This window comes from Solanum lycopersicum, chromosome 10 (assembly GCF_036512215.1).
Source record: "Solanum lycopersicum chromosome 10, SLM_r2.1".
In the NCBI taxonomy this organism is placed as follows: domain Eukaryota; kingdom Viridiplantae; phylum Streptophyta; class Magnoliopsida; order Solanales; family Solanaceae; genus Solanum; species Solanum lycopersicum.
The window spans coordinates 20,484,985-20,503,087 of record NC_090809.1 but is presented as its reverse complement, the minus strand read 5'-3'; the positions used below and the strand labels follow the sequence as shown (position 1 = coordinate 20,503,087).

The 18,103-nt window shown below is 31.6% G+C and overlaps 1 protein-coding gene across 1 annotated transcript; it reads left to right on the top strand.

Moving 5' to 3' along the window:
* The first annotated feature begins 208 nt into the window (after positions 1-208).
* On the top strand, positions 209-2,516 carry LOC101253630 (heavy metal-associated isoprenylated plant protein 4). Its single transcript, XM_004248538.5, has 4 exons — positions 209-336; positions 425-582; positions 1,958-2,045; positions 2,127-2,516. The coding sequence occupies exons 1-4, from the start codon at positions 216-218 to the stop codon at positions 2,414-2,416; spliced, it is 657 nt and encodes a 218-aa protein (XP_004248586.3). The 5' UTR covers positions 209-215; the 3' UTR covers positions 2,417-2,516.
* Positions 2,517-18,103: the final 15,587 nt, after the last annotated feature.

Below are 18,103 nucleotides of genomic sequence, written 5' to 3'. Positions count from 1 at the left end.
CCTACTGAAACAATAATATTTAAGTATTTAAAATGGTAAAAAATCTGTTAAGTTTGGTGAAAAATTAGGTGTTCATAGAGATATTATATTACATTTGGAGGTTTTCCCTAAATTGAAGCTTCCATATACTAGTGAACCACCATGGGCTAATTATTCCCACCAACCAACTTTGTTGTTTATTACTGTGAAATTGTTGATTCTCTTGTTTGTAGTAAATGTTGAATGCCATGTCTATAGAAGAGAAGAAAATAGAAGTAACGAGTGCAGTTTACAGAGTTGGTCTTCACTGCCCAAAATGTGCACATGATATTAGAAAACCACTCTTGGCAACTCAAGGTACTCAACATATATTTCTTTTGATTTGTTTATAAATTTTAATGTATTTTTTTTCGTAATGATATTCAATATGAGCCACATGGGTCAGGAGTTCATAATGTGGATGTGAAATTTGATGAGGATGAGGTTACTGTAAAAGGTGCTATTGACGCAAACAAAATTCACCAACGATTACAGAAATGGACTAAAAACAAAGTCCACTTAGTATCACACGCCAAAATTGAAAACGCAAACCAACTCAAAAAGGTATCTCTTTCATTTATAATAACTTAATATATATTCATGATGATAAATTCACAATAAAATACTATCTGCATTGCTATGCTACACGAAATCACTTTTATTATTTTCAAATTATTAACAGTTGTGGTTTATTTTTTTTTTAAAAAAATTGAGAATATAGAAATTCCTTTCTATGCAATTCATCAATCTATTAAAGTTTAAACTCAAATATTGATTCTCTTCATTTAATGCAATTTTAGATGACAATATAATCAAAAAAAAATTGTTAGTTTTTCCATTTAATTAATTCTAGTTCCCATGGACACTTCCATATAGTAATAATTTACAGCAACAAAAAAGTATTCTTTCTTCGTATATTAGAAATGTCTAAAACTGTCTTCATTTTACCTAATAGACTAAATTCATTTTCCTTTTTATTTGATAGAAGATCAAATTTATTGCCTCTTTGTCTACATGATAAAAAAATGCTCGTAAAGTCTTATTAATGCTTTAAAATCGCCATTCTTCCATCAGCTGGATCCATTTTTTTTTCAAATGTTATAATTGTCCCTTCAATGACATAATTATTTTATTTTTTAATTAATTAATTGTGTGACCTTTATTTATTGATCATTTACGTTTTTCAACCACCAAGTCAAAGGAATTGTGTTGAGTTTATATATATATATATATATATATATATATATATATATATATATATATATATGTATATCAAATTAACAAAAGTCAGGTTTTCAAGTTTGACTTTTTAAAATTTAATTTCCTTTCGGTAAAAACCCTCCAAATGTCTAGTTGTTCGCTAGGGTTGTTCATACACCCCCAAAGATTAGCACGTTTTGATATAGAAACTGGATGAAAATGGGAGGTGAAAAAATAATTTTATAGCTTAGATGTGTTAATAATTGAAAACAGTTTTTGTGTCAAGTTGAGTTATGCATGGGTTGGGTAAGAATTTTAGGTAGATCAATAAATAAGGAAATATGGTTAATTAAAATATAGTTAAGAAGAATATAATTGTGTCATTGGAAGAATATATAGTTTTAAGCTTAAAAACGATTTAGGGGCAAACTTGATACAATAAGTTAAAAGGAGACCATAGGTAGAAAAGAGAGGTAAATTTAATCCAATAGGCAAAAAAAGAAAACATATTCTACAGCCATTTCTAATACGTTACAGACATTTTAATCCTTTTTTTAAAAAAAATATTGTGTATTTAGAAGAAATATTTTTTATTTCTTTCAAAATGTTGAACAGTAAGATATTATTTTACGTAAATATTTATTTATCAAACTATTTCATTGCTTCTATATATAATATATATCGATTCATGTCCAAACATTTTCGTTTGGAATTGACTTGTTTCTGTTGAATTTGGAAGGAAACTATTAAGACAACGATATTGAAAGTTTACATGCATTGCAACAAGTGTGAAGTTGATCTAGAGAGGAGGTTACTCAAACACAAAGGTAAAAATATACAGTCAAAGAAGATTTAATTATGTTTTTAGAGATATACATCTCTATTTTATATGCATTTATTGTTTGCAGGTATTAATAGTGTTAAAACAAACTTCAAAGCTCAGACAATAACAGTTGAGACAATTCTTGAGTCTGAAAAACTTGTGTCATATGTAACAAAAACATTTGGCAAATACACAGAAATCATCAAGAAGAAAGAAGAGGAAAAAGTAACCATGGAAGAAAAGATTATTGAATTTAAGCAAGTGAAGAAAGTAGAAGCAAAAATCAAGGAAGGTGAAATTCCATGTTCTGTTTATTATGTATATGCCCCACCGTGGTTCAGTGATGAGAATCCTAACGCTTGTCATGTCATGTAGACATATGAACTACTTTCACATATATACCAAGTTAGTTCTTAACTTGTTGATATGTGTAATGATATATAAAAATAATATTTTTTTTATTATATATAATAAAGGTATAGCCCATGAAAGCACGGACCTAACACTACATTGTTGCTTAAAATTGCCAGAAAGAATCATTTAGCTATTAAGGACCGCAACTAATTAATTTTCTATTATAGTTAAAGTCCTTGCACATGTTCAAATGGCACAAAAGAGAGAATTGAATTATGACATACTGAATCTCTATTTATAACCTCTCGGTAACACACGTAACAACTTATCGAATGTTGTAACATATAAATAACATAATACAATTGATCTTTTAAATCTCTTCGCAATTAAAATATCTTCATTGTTATGGAGTGGGTACCTTAAGACACATTACAAAATAATAAGTAATGACATACACCAATAATAATGACAATAAAAACATGTACATATACCTAAAAACTACAATCCAAATAATTGTGGTGAGCAAATGATATTTTTTTCATCACTTTCTTTCCAATTGGTATCACATTCTTTCGACACACTCATCAATATTTTTAAGAGATCAAACAACATAACAATATATTTTTCAATAATATGAAATATAAACTTTAAATTTGACGAAATAAAAGTATTTATACTAATATTATCAAAATACTATTGAATTATTATATTTTGGGTGCGTTCCACAAGAGGAAAAATGTTTTTTAAGAAATAAATTATTTTCATACTTATTTTTTGAAATTCGATTGCTGAATGAAAATAGGTAATTTTCTTATTCCCTTGGATCCTTAAGGAAGTCATTATCCACGAATCAGAGGAATATTTGTTCCATGGAAATTTTTTTTATTCATATTTGTGCAACTAAATATGAGAAAATTGCAAAATATTTTTCTTCATACCAAACACACCCTCAATTACAAATGCCAAAGAGCACCCATAATTTTCCACCACAAACTCAACCCTCACATTATAATAAAAATTTAAAAGGGAAATATATATCAACTTTAACAAGAAAAAGTAGTCGAAAACATAAATTCAAATATTAATATTATACGCAGAAAAAGATATCATGAATATCATGATTTATAATAATTTAAACAAATGTAACTTGTTCGTTTGGAAATTATTTTGATGGGTTCTTAATCAGAAAATTTAAAAATAGTCAAGAGAGCAAACTAAAGAGTTCAAAGGTTTCACCATTTACAGATCGTAACAGTAGCAATCCATTGGTTAACTACAATTTTAAAATATGAATAAATTTTCTAAATGAACTCAACTTACATTTTTTAAACATGCCGTGAAAAGAAAAAACTAACAGCAGCCTAAGTCATGTGCCATGTTTTTTAGAGAAAATTTGTATAAAAGTCTTCTTATGCATTCTGAGTTTTTGCTTCCGGCTAGTCATCATTTGAGGCATTTTGATGATGATTGAGTGTAGTATGTTGTTGAGAGTAGTCTTATAATGACACTTGCATGTTTTTTTAGCATCCTTATAAAGTTAATTTTGTTCTCGATTTACTTGAGGAAAAACGAAAAGTTAAAATTGAGGGTATTGATGAGTGATAGATTTAGGGTAAAAAAGAGTTACTCAATCAAGTATATAAAATCCTTTCAAAATTCGACACCAAAGGTTTCCAAGTTCCTAGATAATTTAGAAAATTAGTATTTGAAAAATCAAGTGTTCTGATAGTTTTTACATTTAAGTTATATTTGAGAGTATTGAAGATTATGAATCATTTTAAAAGAAAATCATCATAAATTTAATTGGGAAAGAAGGCTGGGTACAAATAATAAGGGTCTTCGGAATATTTTTAAGTCACACCAGCAGAGGAATAATAACAATTCATACATATAAACTTATAATCAACGAAAACGATAAAATGACAAGTAGATGTCGAATACTAGAATTATGGAAATAATTCAGTTGAGATCTTAATACCTGATAGAAGGTCTTTCTAGTAAGAGAATAGCACAATATCACGTATGTAATTTTAGGAATTTCTCAGGAGTCGTGCTAAAATGAGGGACGAAACTTAGCCTTAACATACCTTTCCAATGAACGCTCGAATGCCCACAGTTTCTTCACGGAAGTTGTTCCTTACATACTAAGCTTTCCAAACACTATATATACAAAGATGGTAGATACACACCTATAAATAATTCAAAATTGAGCTTAAATCGGCAGATTCGCAATACGGCCCCAACTTGACGAAATATCCGTAGAACTTCATAAAAACAATCATGAAAGATTCCCGAGATGATTAACTTAGCAAACCAAGTGTAAACCTTGAAGAAACAACACTAACTACAAATTTATATCTTCAAAACTCATCTCCAAATGCAGCTAATAGAAGGAGAAAATAATTGTCACGTGCAGAGATCACGGTAGAAATGGGTTCAACATTTAATGGTAGAAATCGCTAAAACCTAACCTTCATAATGCAATAAGTCCATTCAAACCAACACTTCAGCTTTCAATCTGGTTAGGAAGTGAAAAGAAAAGCTTTTATGGGTTAAAACATTAAACAAGCCAACAAACCATCTTTTTGACCCGACCCAGTTGCCACGGGAATTTTACCCAAACAGTCCAACAGTTAAATCCTCATAACTTTTTACTCCCATTTTGGTTGCATACGGAATTTTATGCATTGCAAACTAGACTCGCAGGCTTTCGATTTGATAGTCTATGATCCTTGTAAAACTTTATATATTGAAAGAAACTATCCAAGATATTTGACCCAAAGTAAATAAAGTATTATTAAAGGAACTTCAATAACTTTTTTCGACCTTAGTTTCGCTAATTGTCAACTTCAAAAATAGTCAATAGAACAAATTCAAAGAGTTCGAAAGTTTCACTCTTTACAGACCGTAACAGCAGCAATCCATTGGTTAACTACAATTTTAAAATATGAATAGATTTTCTAAATGAAATCAACTAACATTTTTCAAACATGCAATGAAAAGTAAAACTAATTACAAAAGCCTAAGTGTGCCCTATTTTTCAGAGAAAATTTGTATAATAGTCTTCTTATGCATTCTCATTTTTTGCTTTCGGCTAGTCATCATTTGAAGAATTTTGATGATGATTTAGTGTAGTATGTTGTTGAGAGTAGTCTTGTAATGACACTTGCATGTTATCTCTTGTAGACATCCTTAGAGCTAATTTATGTTCTTGATTTACTTGAGGAAAAGCAAAAGGTTAAGTTGACAGTGTTGATGAGTCATAGATTTGCACTCATTTGAGGTTTGTTTAGCTCAAAAATTAGTGCCCTCGATGCCTAATTATATCAATGATATTTTGATGATTTGCAGCTATGAAAGTTGAAGGGTAAGGCAAGGATGAGTGTTTACAAGAATGGGCAAAATATAAAAAGAGGTTCAAACTATATATTGATAATCACCAATCAAGAAAGTTTGCCTAGTGAGCATGACTTCGCCAAAAGTGTAAGTGCATCACACTTGTATTTTTTAAGCAGGTTAGAAAACTCCAAATGGAAAGACAACTTACTGAACGAGGAAAGCCTAACAGGTTTACCATCGCCAAAGGCGATAATACACGGAGAAAAATTGAAGGATCAAAAGGAGAACTAAGGTTATACTCGAAGATATGCCAAATGTTAAATATAAAATCGAACAAACTCATCAAGTGACGCTAAAAACCTGAAGCCTAGAGAAAGAGAAGGGGAGTTGGAGAGAAATCGATGATTCGGGAGTTTGACTAATGTCGCCTAATGTGTATCGTGTTTAGCTTTAAGTCAAATTTTGAGAAACCATAAATAGAAAAAAAGAGATGTGATTGGAAATAGTTTTTGGTGTATGAACAAGTGAAGAGAGCAACAAACACTTTACCTGTGAAGAAAACATTCTAGTTTTTGGGGCTTTCAACTTTATTCTTGAAAATTGACAAATTGAAGTGGAATTCAAAGTGAGTTTGCTTGTAATTGTATAATTTCATGTTAACCATGATTGTTTTCATGAAAGGTATAATTTTTTTGCTTTTTGTGATGGGTGGCCAAAACTCCAAGATCTAGGGGGGCAATTATGAGGTTGTGTGTTGATTTAACGTAGTGGATATCGTATTATTCTCTATCTTGTTGTTGTTCATATATGAATTTAGGCTAATTAACATAGGTTAATATAAGGGTTAAAGTTACAAACTTAATTCCTACTTTTGATCTTCAGTCAATGCTCGAAATAGACTTATTGAGTTGGTGTTTAGTCCGATACTAGCAATTTAAGTTTGATGTCTGTAACTTGCTTGAAAATAGAGGTTATGAAATGAATCTATATGCCCTATTTCTTCATCGAAAGAGATAATAGATTAAGATATTATATTGTTTAGTAAAATATATAGATGAGACCGAAAGGAAATGAAGGATGTTATGAGATCGATAAAAGATTACTTGTTACTTCTTGAATTTTCAGAAATTTTAGTTAAATTGTGACCATTAATAACCAAATCCTTTTGTTAAGTTGGTGGAATCATCCACCCACTTGTTTCAACAAAATTAAATAAATGATTTTACAATCCAAATTTCTTGATAGAATTATCTATGATATACCATTCTCTGGGAATTTGAGTCCAACTCTTAACTGGGTATTTTTATCGGCGATGATCGTTGTCTCTTTTAATTGATTTTAAAAAAGTAAATTTGAGTGTTATCAAGTTTCCATGTAAAAATATAAAATATCATTAAGAACGAGGAACATGAAAAAATGGCTACAAAAATGAAGAGCTTGAAATAGAGTGTAAGAGATATACATGGGTTAGGAGGTCACGAAGGCATCTCATTGAGTGATTTGTACTTGTTACCCACGTTCATTTGTCTGTCAATTTCAAAACCCCAATGTTTAAAAAATATACCGGTCATGAGGATCTTTTAGATCATTGAAAGAGATATCATAATCAACTATGTAGGGCTAAAAATAAAGAAGAGTTTCTCATAGCTTATTTGGATGAATGCTTGGTGGAAATTTCCTCATAATGGTTCATAGATCAAGATATTATAAATGTGGCATACATGGAATGATTTAGATCGATGTTTTGTTCAACAGTTTTACTTTAACATTGACATATTATCATATCATACTTCACTTTCCAAGCTGAGGAAAAAGACTACCAAAAGTTTTCGTGAATATGCTATTAGGTGGAGGAAGCAAGTTGCTACGGTTAAGACACCAATGAAAGAGTCTGAAATGATTGATGTTTTTTCTCCAAGCTCAAGAACCCGAATGCTTTGATTATTATCTTTCCATTGTTGAAAAACATTCACCAAAGATATTAATGTTGGTGAAATGGTAAAAACTGACATCAAGACTGGAAAAGATTGTAACTGAAGATTCTTTGAAAGTCAGGACAGAACTGATAAAAAATGGATTGGAATGTTTTCAAGGCAAGAAATTAAGAAGGATGTAGCAAATATTGTGTCCAGGACACAAAATATTCTAAGAGGTCCTTTTTATCCATATGCACAATCTCCAATCCATCACTATCACGCCATGCAAAATCATAATACTCTATTTTCCCATCTAAATACACAATCTGTAGTGCACAACCATGTGGATTCCCATCAAACTGTCCTCAATGGTGAGCGCCAAAACATCAAACCATTTTCCTTCTCAAAAATTTTAAGCACCATATAATTCTCATCCAAGAAAGAAATTTGGAGGATAGGATAGGTCTAGAAATAATTTTAAACCAATAGGAAAGTGAAACAAATTTATTTAAAAAATTTAAATATTTAAATATAATAAATCTGATTATCCAAAAGTATGTATAATCGCGTGCAAACAATTTAATCCAGAAACACGATATACATACTACTCTAGTGATTCAGGGCACAATACAAAAGATTGTCAAACTTAAAAAAAGGAAGTGAAAATGATGATACAAACAAAATTATTGTGGTCCATGACTCGCAAAAGGTTATCAGAATTATTCGCCAGCAACTAATGATTTACACTTTACTGATATAATCAGTGAGGATAAAATCTATGCGAATTTTCTCAATTCTCAAGAAAAGACACTTGAAATGGTGAATTTTTTGCAGAGACTAATCTGTAAAGTAGTGGCTAAGATGTCAAATTTTGTGGTCGGATTGATGTATGAATAATTTATGTTTTCCTCATTTATGTTATTAACAATATAATTATGTTAGTGTGTTAGTTATGTTCGTTAGAGTGTTAGTTAGATGTCACATCAAGTTAGTTAGAATTTCGAAAGTTAGTTAGTCACACTTTTTACATTTCACATCTTTGTATTTGTATATATGTTGAATGAATCAATACAGAAAATGCAGTTTTTCATTTTCTCCAAATCAGTATTCCTAATGCTTCCTTCTTTCATTCTGTTTTAGTGTGAATCACCATTGTTGATCAGCTTAATATGGTATCAGAGCGAGGCTATTCTGCTGCTTCTAATTTGAATCTGCTGTTGATTCCTTCTCGTTTAGTTGTTTTTCTTGTGTCCAGTCGATTCTTCACCATGACAGGATCTGAAAGTTTTCCTTCAGCACAAGGAACCTCTGTTAATAGTGATGCACACAACACTCTCTGCATACATCCTTCCGATAGCCCTGGTATGGTACTAGTTCCAGTTCAATTCGATGGAACAGGATATAGGTCCTGGAGAAGGGGAGTTATGCGAGCCTTATCAATGAAGAACAAGCTTGGATTCATTGATGGTAGCTGTGTTAAACCAGATGCAAGTTCTAACCAGTTCCATCAATGGCAGAGATGCGATGACATGGTAACTTCCTGGATTTTAAACTCTCTCACTAAGGAAATTGCAGATAGTGTAGAGTATGTTAGTGATTCAGTGGAACTTTGGAAGGAACTTGAAGATAGATATGACCAAACAAATGGAGCAAAGTTATATCAAATTCAAAACGTGATTAATGATCTCACACAGGGAAGTTTGGATATCACAGTCTACTACACCAGAATGAAAAAGCTTTGGGAAGAATAGAGTACCTTAAATGTAAAGAATCAGTGCTCTTGTGCTTGTAATTGTGGAGCCAAGGATGGATTATACAAAGCAGAACAAGATAGACGTTTGATACAATTCTTAATGGGAATGAATGAGGTGTATACTGTGATAAGAGGTAACATTCTTATGATGAATCCTCTTCCAACAATGGCACAAGCCTTCTACTTGTTGATTCAAGAGGAGAAGCAAAAGGAGTTTAAACTTGCTAACCAAATTCTTATGGAATCGATTTCCTTGAATGTGAACTCATCTAATCACAATGGAAAGGGATCAACATAAAGGAACTACAAAGCATCATTCTCTAATGAGAACTACTCAGGAAATACTTCAAGTAACAACAATTATGGAGGGTCCAACTATTTTCCAGCCAACAATAGCAATAGAAGTGCTATGGTTTGTAGTTACTGCAAAAAGACAGGACATATCAGGGAGAAATGTTATAAGTTGATTGGATATCCTAATCATACTAACAGGAACAATAGACCTCATGCAAGGCAGAACAATAATCATAAATATAGAGGAAGGAGAGTTGTAGCTAATGTTCATGGATCTTCTAATGATATGGCATCTACACAAGGAGAAGATTGCATGCAGAGTAATCAGAATCAAAAGGTAACATTCACTAAAGATCAATATGATAACATGATGAAACTTTTACAGAATTTTTGAGTTGAAGGAGCTGATTTAAACAACTCAAACATGGAAGCTGGTTCTGTGAATTTTGCAGGTACTATAATATGTTCTTCATCTATTGATTTTGGCAATCCTTCATGTAAATGTTTCAAATCAAGTGCTGACCTATGGATCATTGATTCGGGAGCATCAAACCATATAACCTTTAACAAATCCTCATTAACCAATATTCAAACCACGTCATACCCTATGCTTGTCTCTTTACCCAATGGATACAAGGTTAAGGTGATAGAATCTGGAGATGTAGTGATCACATCTGATATAGTTCTACACAATGTGCTATATGTGCCTTCTTTTAAATACAATCTAGTGTCAGTTCACTCATTAACTCTTTCAATGAGAAGTGTTGTTCTATTCACTAGTATTTCGTGTTTACTGTAGGCCCCTTCAGTAAAGAGGCCTCAGGTGCTTGGTAGTAGCAGAGAAGGACTCTATTTTATTTGTTCAAGATGTCTGAAGAATCCTGCTAAGCTCACCACATGCTGCTGCATATCTCACAATAATCACAACTCTTTTTGTCTAGTAATGATAGTCAGGTCACAAATAAAACTTTACATGATAATAACAAGTGTACTGGTCATACTGTTTGCTCTTCTACTTCTGATGCTATATCTGTTGAACATTGTGTAGACCTATTGTGGCATAATAGACTTGGCCATGTGCCTTTTGTGAAAATGAGGAAAATATCTACCCTTCCAGCCAATTTCTCAAACAAACAACCTTTTATGTGTACAATCTGTCCTATGGCAAGACAAGAAAGATTGCCTTTTAGTCAGAGTGTCACACACTCTAATTCCATTTTTGAACTTCTTCATGTTGATATATGGGGTCCTTATCATACACCTACCCATGATAATTACAAATATTTCATCACCATAGTAGATGATTTTAGTAGATCAACTTGGACTCATTTGTTAAGTACCAAGAGCAATGCCTTAGAAGTTCTCAAAAACTTTGTGAATATGATATTAAACCAATTTCAAACCACAGTCAAAATTATTAGATCAGATAATGGAGTAGAGTTTAATAACAATGAAACCAAGTTCTTCTTTCAATCCAAAGGTATAATCCATCAAAAGAGCTGCCCATATACACCCCAACAAAACAGCATAGTGGAAAGAAAGCACAAATACCTGTTAGAGACAGCAAGAGCTCTTCTATTTCAATCAAAGCTTCCCACTAAATACTGGGGAGAATGTATACTTACAGCAACACACCTTATAAACAGACTTCTTTCAGTCTACCTGAAGAATAAATGTCCTTATGAAGTTTTATACAAGAGAAAACTAAATTATAGTCAACTTAGATCTTTTGGTTGTTTGTGTTACCCAACATTACCCAAAGTTCAGAGGGATAAACTACAACCTAAAACTACTTCTCATGTGTTTGTAGGTTACCCTTTTGGAACAAAAGGATACAAAGTGATGAGTCTTGCCACAAAAAGGATACATGTGTCTAGAGATGTAGTATTTCATGAATATATGTTTCCTTTCACATTAACTTCAGACAAATGTGTTTTTCCTTCTATTCCTAGTACAACTTTTACAAATAACAGAACTGTTTCCTCAAATGATTTTGATGATTGTATTGATTCAATATTTGATAGCACTTTGGTAAATCAAAATACAAATGTGCTCCTTACTTCTTCAACCTTATCACCTAATCCTCCAACTCATAACAGACATCAATCATCTAATACTTTATCACCTTCTCCTCCTACATTACTGCACAGAATATCACAAAGGGAAAGCAAGATTCCTTCACATTTGAAAGATTACATCTGCTCAATTCCCATCCTAAAAACTCGTATTCCTACCACACAGTCTATTCCCATTGACAAAAATTTCTCTTTGAATGCCATGTTCACCAAACATCATCACATTACTCCCAATGATATTGCATCAATTAGTCAAGCAATGGTTGAAAAAAATTGCCATGATAGTGAGCCTTTATCTTATGAGGAAGCAACCTTAAGTCCTGTATGGAAAAATGCCATGATGCAAGAGTTTGATGCACTTTATGCAAACAATACTTGGGATCTTGTAAGGTTACCTGCCGGAAAACAAGCAATTGGATGTAGATGGGTGTATAAAGTGAAGCATAAATCTGATGGTAGCATTGAAAGGTTTAAATCCAGACTAATAGTTAAAGGTTACACTCAACAGGCTGGTGTGGATTATACAAAGACCTATTCTCTAGTGGTAAAAATGATAACTGTGAGGACCTTGATTGCATGTGCTGTTAAAAAGGGCTGGGAGATGTCTCAGCTTGATGTGAACAATGCCTTTATTCATGGTGATCTTCATGAAGAAGTATACATGAAACTACCACAAGGGCTTGTTGTGGATGATTTGAGCTTAGTGTGCAAGCTAAACAAGTCTCTTTATGGCTTAAAACAGGCTAGTCGACAATGGTATGCCAAGTTGACTGAAGCTCTATCACTCAAAGGATATGTACATTCCCATCATGATTACTCAGTTTTCTACAGAAAGGTTGGTGCCTTAGTTGTTTTTGTTGCAGTCTATGTTGATGATGTTATTCTCACAGGTACAGACACTGCTGAGATTACACAATTAAAGGCCTACTTGGATGGTACTTTTAAGATTAAGGATCTTGGTCGATTGCATTATTTTCTGGTGTTAGAGAAACTTGACATACCAGGAGGGGTACTTGTCTCCCAGAGAAAGTTTGTATTGGATTTGCTAAAAGAATATGACTGTTATAGTCATAGTTCACTTACATCTCCTCTTGATCCAAATATCAAACTAAGGGCCAAAGAAGGAACTCCATTATCTGATCCTACATACTACAGAAAAATAGTGGGAAAATTGAATTTCCTTACCAACACTAGACTGGACATAGCATTGAGTGTTCAATATTTGAGACAATTCATGCAAGATCCTAGAGCTCCACAACTGCAGGCAGCATATCAACTTCTTAGGTACTTGAAACAAGATCCAACTCTGGGCCTTCATCTATCCAAAGATCCTGATTGCTCAATCAAAGCATATTGTGATTCAGACTGGGCATCTTGTCCATACTCAAGAAGATCAGTCAGTGGATATTTGTTTTTACTTGAAAACAGTCCAATTAGCTGGAAATCAAAGAAGCAAGAAACTATCTCATTATCTTCTGCAGAAGCAGAATATAGATCCATCAGGTTGGTAGTAGGTGAATTGGTTTGGCTTCACAGGTTGACAAATGAGCTAACTATATCTTATTCCTCACCTATTCCTGTCTTTTGTGAAAGCCAGTCTGCTATCCACATAGCTCACAATCCTGTTTTTCACGAGAGAACCAAACATATTGAAGTTGATTGTCACTTTGTACGCAGTAAACTTCAGGAGGGGTTCATTTCATTACATCAAATTTCCACAACTGAGCAGCTAGCAGACATACTCACAAAGACCCTTAATGGAGTTAAACATTCAGCATTACTCAACAAGTTGGCTGTAAGATCATCACTGCCAACTTGAGGAGGGGTATTAACAATATAATTATGTTTGTTTGTTAGTTATGTTAGTTAGAGTGTTAGTTAGATGTCACATCAAGTTAGTTAGAATTATGAAAGTTAGTTAGTCACACTTTTTACATTTTACATCTTTGTATTTGTATATATATGTTGAATGAATAAATACAGAAAATACAGTTTTTCATTTTCTCCAAATCAGTATTCCTAATGCTTCCTTCTTCTTTTTCTTCTTCTTATTCTTCTTCTTCTTCTTCTTCTTAATCGACTGTTATGGGTACATTCTGTTTTGGTGTGAATCACCATTGTTGATCAGCTTAATATATGTATGCAATTAAAAATTTTACTTAGTGAGTTAAACCTTTCAATCATTTATTTTATTCTTTTTGTTTATTCAGTCATGTCATCATTTGGGGTTTTTATGTGGTTGTAATCTAATATTTAGTTTTTTGTCTTGTCATCATGTTTTATTTGTTTTTAACTTAATATAATCTTTATTCTGTGCCACTTTATTTTTGTTCATTCTACTTAGCTTTCTATTTATACATCTCTTTCCAATTCAGTTTTGGTGACATGATATGCATGAAATTTAGTCAGATATTTAAGTCATATCTAGTCATAAAATGAATATACCAAAGTAGTTGAAATATATTCGAGAAAATGAATAAAGAACTTAAACACTTGACACTTCCTTTGATCTCAAAGGAAATTAAAAGGGTGAGTTCTATTCAAATTTACATGTCATTAGGTTTGACAAAGATATTGCTCAAAAGAAGGTTTCTAACTGACAAACATGGAACAAAAAGGGATATACATATCCAATAATATATTCGTTGCAAGAGATATCGTATGATTTTCACTTTTTATCTTAAAAGGTGTGTTTGTATTTGACATATTCAATAATTGATATGACGAAGATATTCCATTCTACTATCCAAAGATTCTGTAATTCTATGCTACCCCCTTTGAGCCTTAATATTTTTTTTTCATACGCTACTTTTGGAATCAAAATACAGTTAAAAAATAAAATAAAAAAAGAGTTAAAAAAACAAGGTCAAGAAAAAGTGGAAAGAAAAAAAGTCAAAAAAGAAGTAGTTAATACTTAAAAAAAACCAACAACAAAAACAAGTTTTCTTGAACTATGTTTGACCTGATTCTTACTCTGAGAAAATACGTAGGCATCCTTTTTTTAAGGTTCAGTCAACCCCAAAAAATAATTTCCTAAGTCCTCATAAAAAAATGGGGCAAAAAAAAGAATTTTTAACTTTTTTTAAAAAAAAGTCAATTATGAATGTTGTAAGTCTTAACGATGTTACACGTATTATATTGGAGTTTTAATGTCGTTTCTTCCTTTCTAACCTACCTTAAAACCACATTAAAATTCAAATAAAGACTTTCTGATCATTTTTACAATGACAAGTCAAGCGAGATTTATGTGTTGATTGTCATATATGTCAGAAAGATTAAAATATGAGAAAATCTTGTAGATAAAAATCCTTTCAAGTGTTGTAAGATATTAATTGAGTTGAGAGTAAGTGAATAACGAGAGAAACTTATTGGTGAAATACTCAAGGTAATATAAAGCAATGGTGAGTAGTAGATAAATACAATGAGAGATACTTATTAGTGAGAACCTTTCGAGTAACCACGAGTAAAAAAATGAGCCACAAATGTAGTTCATAAGTTGTATTATACAACTCTTACGTCAAAAGTTTAAAGTTGACAAGGATGACGTTTATATTGATTAGGTGGACCAGACCATTTAATCCCAAAAGCATGTTTGATAATTCTAATTGGCTACCACTCTTAAAGGAGTCCATTTATATTTTATTTTTATTTTCTCTCGAAAAAATAAATATTATTTTTTCTTATTTTTAGTCACTTATTTCCCTTTGAAATTTATCTTTGAGTTTAGTATTCATTTAAATAACCTGAAATAATTTCAAATTTTGTTATTATCTCTTCAGTTGAACAAAACAAAGTTTTGCAACACATCAAAAGTGTAATGACTCATGAAATAATGATATGCATAATAACTTTTCATATATTAATAAGTTTGGACATGTATATAAATACAAAAATTCAATGTTTTTAAAAGGTGAAAACAATATAATAAATGTGAAGTTTGAACTTCTAAATAGCTAGATATATCTTCAAAAGTATCAAGATGGGCTGACTAGTAAAGGACAACAATCTATTCAAACTGAAAATTAGCTTCAAATATGACAATAATAGGATCAATCATCCTCAAAACTAATGCCACAAACCAACCATGAAAAAGAAGGAAAGGGGAAATTTTGCTAACATAAAGTTTATCTTGAAGACTCATGTATCTTAACACCATTACCAAAAAAAAATAAAAAATTTACATGCATGCACAATTATTTTAATTTTTCTTCTTCGAGAAACACTTGCTAGTCTGAGACGTTTACTTTTTCCATTCTCTACTAGGATAAAACTTCCTATCCTAAGATAAATTTTTTGGAAAAGGGGCTAAAATACCTTCGAAGTATTGTAAATGGTATTAAACTTTCTCCATCCACACTTCTCATCCACCTAATGGCTCCAGAATACCCTTCTCATCCACCTTTGGGTTCAAAATTGCCCACTTATTTAACGATTTTAAATTTAAATTGTTTAAATACTTGGAACTCAAATATTTGTTAGATATTAATATATTAATATCATTTATAAACCAAATCACTACCCACTCATTACTAAGTAAATTCCACCCAATTAATAAATCAATTCTAGTATTTGAATCACCCTAAACACTATTAAAACACGGCGAAATTATAGATTCTTGAAAAAGTCATCCAAAATTATTTGAGTCTGAATCTAAACCCCAATTAAATTTAGGTTGAGCCATTTATTTACGAGGGAAATTTCAATAAGATTCTCTTTCAAGCTTGAATTCAAAATTTATTATTAAAGGTAAAGAAGTAGTACATTTCGACTTAATTTATGTACTTTTTAAATATAATTTTATGAATATTTATGAATTATTTTAAATATTAAAACTCTAATATATTATTTGAAAAAAAATATCTATAAAGTAAAATCACATAATTGAGGAGAATGAATAATTCAGATGAACATACTCAAACTTTTATGTTTGTCGGTAATTTTTATTTAGATACTTGATTTATAATATGTTTTGATTGAGGACTTGAATGTATGATAATGTACTTCTATAGACATTTTATACTCAAATTTTTAGAAACTGTAGCTTTCTTGTTGTTGCATTAGTAATATGTAGAGTTTATTAATTGGGTGTTTTTTAATTAGTAATGGGTGGACAGAGAATTGATTTATGAATTGTATTAACAATGTTAAATTATAACAAATAGTTGAGTTCCACATAATTTGTAAAATATATTTACATAGTTTAAATTTAAAATCGCTAAATAAGTGATCAATTTCGAACTCAAATGTGGATGACAAGGGTAGAGCTAATAGGTGGATGGAAAAGATATTTTGGAGCCAATAGGTGGTGGAGGGTAGTTTTGTACCATTTCTAATACTTCAAGTGTATTTTAAGCCTTTTTTCATACTACTTTTTTTATTTGCTCCTATGATATACGCTGAGACATTTTTAATTTAAAGTTTACTGTTGCTAATAACTCACAAAAACTTTTATGGTGCAAACTAGGGAAAAAAGAAATATTTTGGTAAGTTTATTTGGTGATTCCATTTAGCAAGATCATTATGAATAATGACACTTAGTATATTGGACCCTTATGGACAATGAGAACTAATGTATAAAGACCCACCTGAATAATAAGAATTAGTGTAGCAAGACCCTCCTAGACAATGATATTCAGTATAGAAGATTCTCCTAGACAATATGAATTAGCGTAATAGGACCCTCATGATAGTGAGACTTGGTGTAGCAAGATCCTCATGCGCAATGTGATATAGTATAATTGACCACTGGACAATGTAATTTAGTATAGTAGGACACTCATCGACAGTGAGATTAAGTATAGCAGAAACACCTTGCACAATGTGATTTAGGATAACAAGATCCTCTTGGGCAATGAGACTTAATATAGAAGCACCCTCATAGACAATGAGACTAAGTATATCATTACCCTCCTGGAATGGGAACTAGTTACCTCCTGGATAAGGGGACATAGTGTAGCAGGACCCTTATGGACAATGAGAATCAATATAAAAGGACCTACATGGACAATGAGAATTAGTGTATCAAGACCCTCTTGAGTAATTGACATAGTGTAGCAGGACCCTCTTGAACAATGAGACTTACTATATCTAGACCCTCAAGGATAATGTGAATTAGTGTAGCAGGAATTTCTTGGACAGTGAGATATAATGTAGCAGGATCCTCATAGACAATGTTGAGTCAGTATAGCAGGATCTTCTTAGACAATGAGAATCAGTGTAGCAAAACCCTCCTAGACAATGAGAATTTGTGTAGAAGCACCCTCCTGGACAATGAGACAGTATAGCAGGATCCTCTTGGACAACGACATACAGTATAACAAGACCCTCAATG

Excerpts from the sequence above, each read along its gene's own strand:
- LOC101253630 (XM_004248538.5), top strand. The coding sequence starts at position 216 with ATGTTGAATGCCATGTCTATAGAAGAGAAGAAAATAGAAGTAACGAGT. Across the intron at positions 337-424 it reads ACCACTCTTGGCAACTCAAG|GAGTTCATAATGTGGATGTG; the intron begins GTACTCAACATA and ends CACATGGGTCAG. Across the intron at positions 2,046-2,126 it reads GAGGTTACTCAAACACAAAG|GTATTAATAGTGTTAAAACA; the intron begins GTAAAAATATAC and ends TATTGTTTGCAG.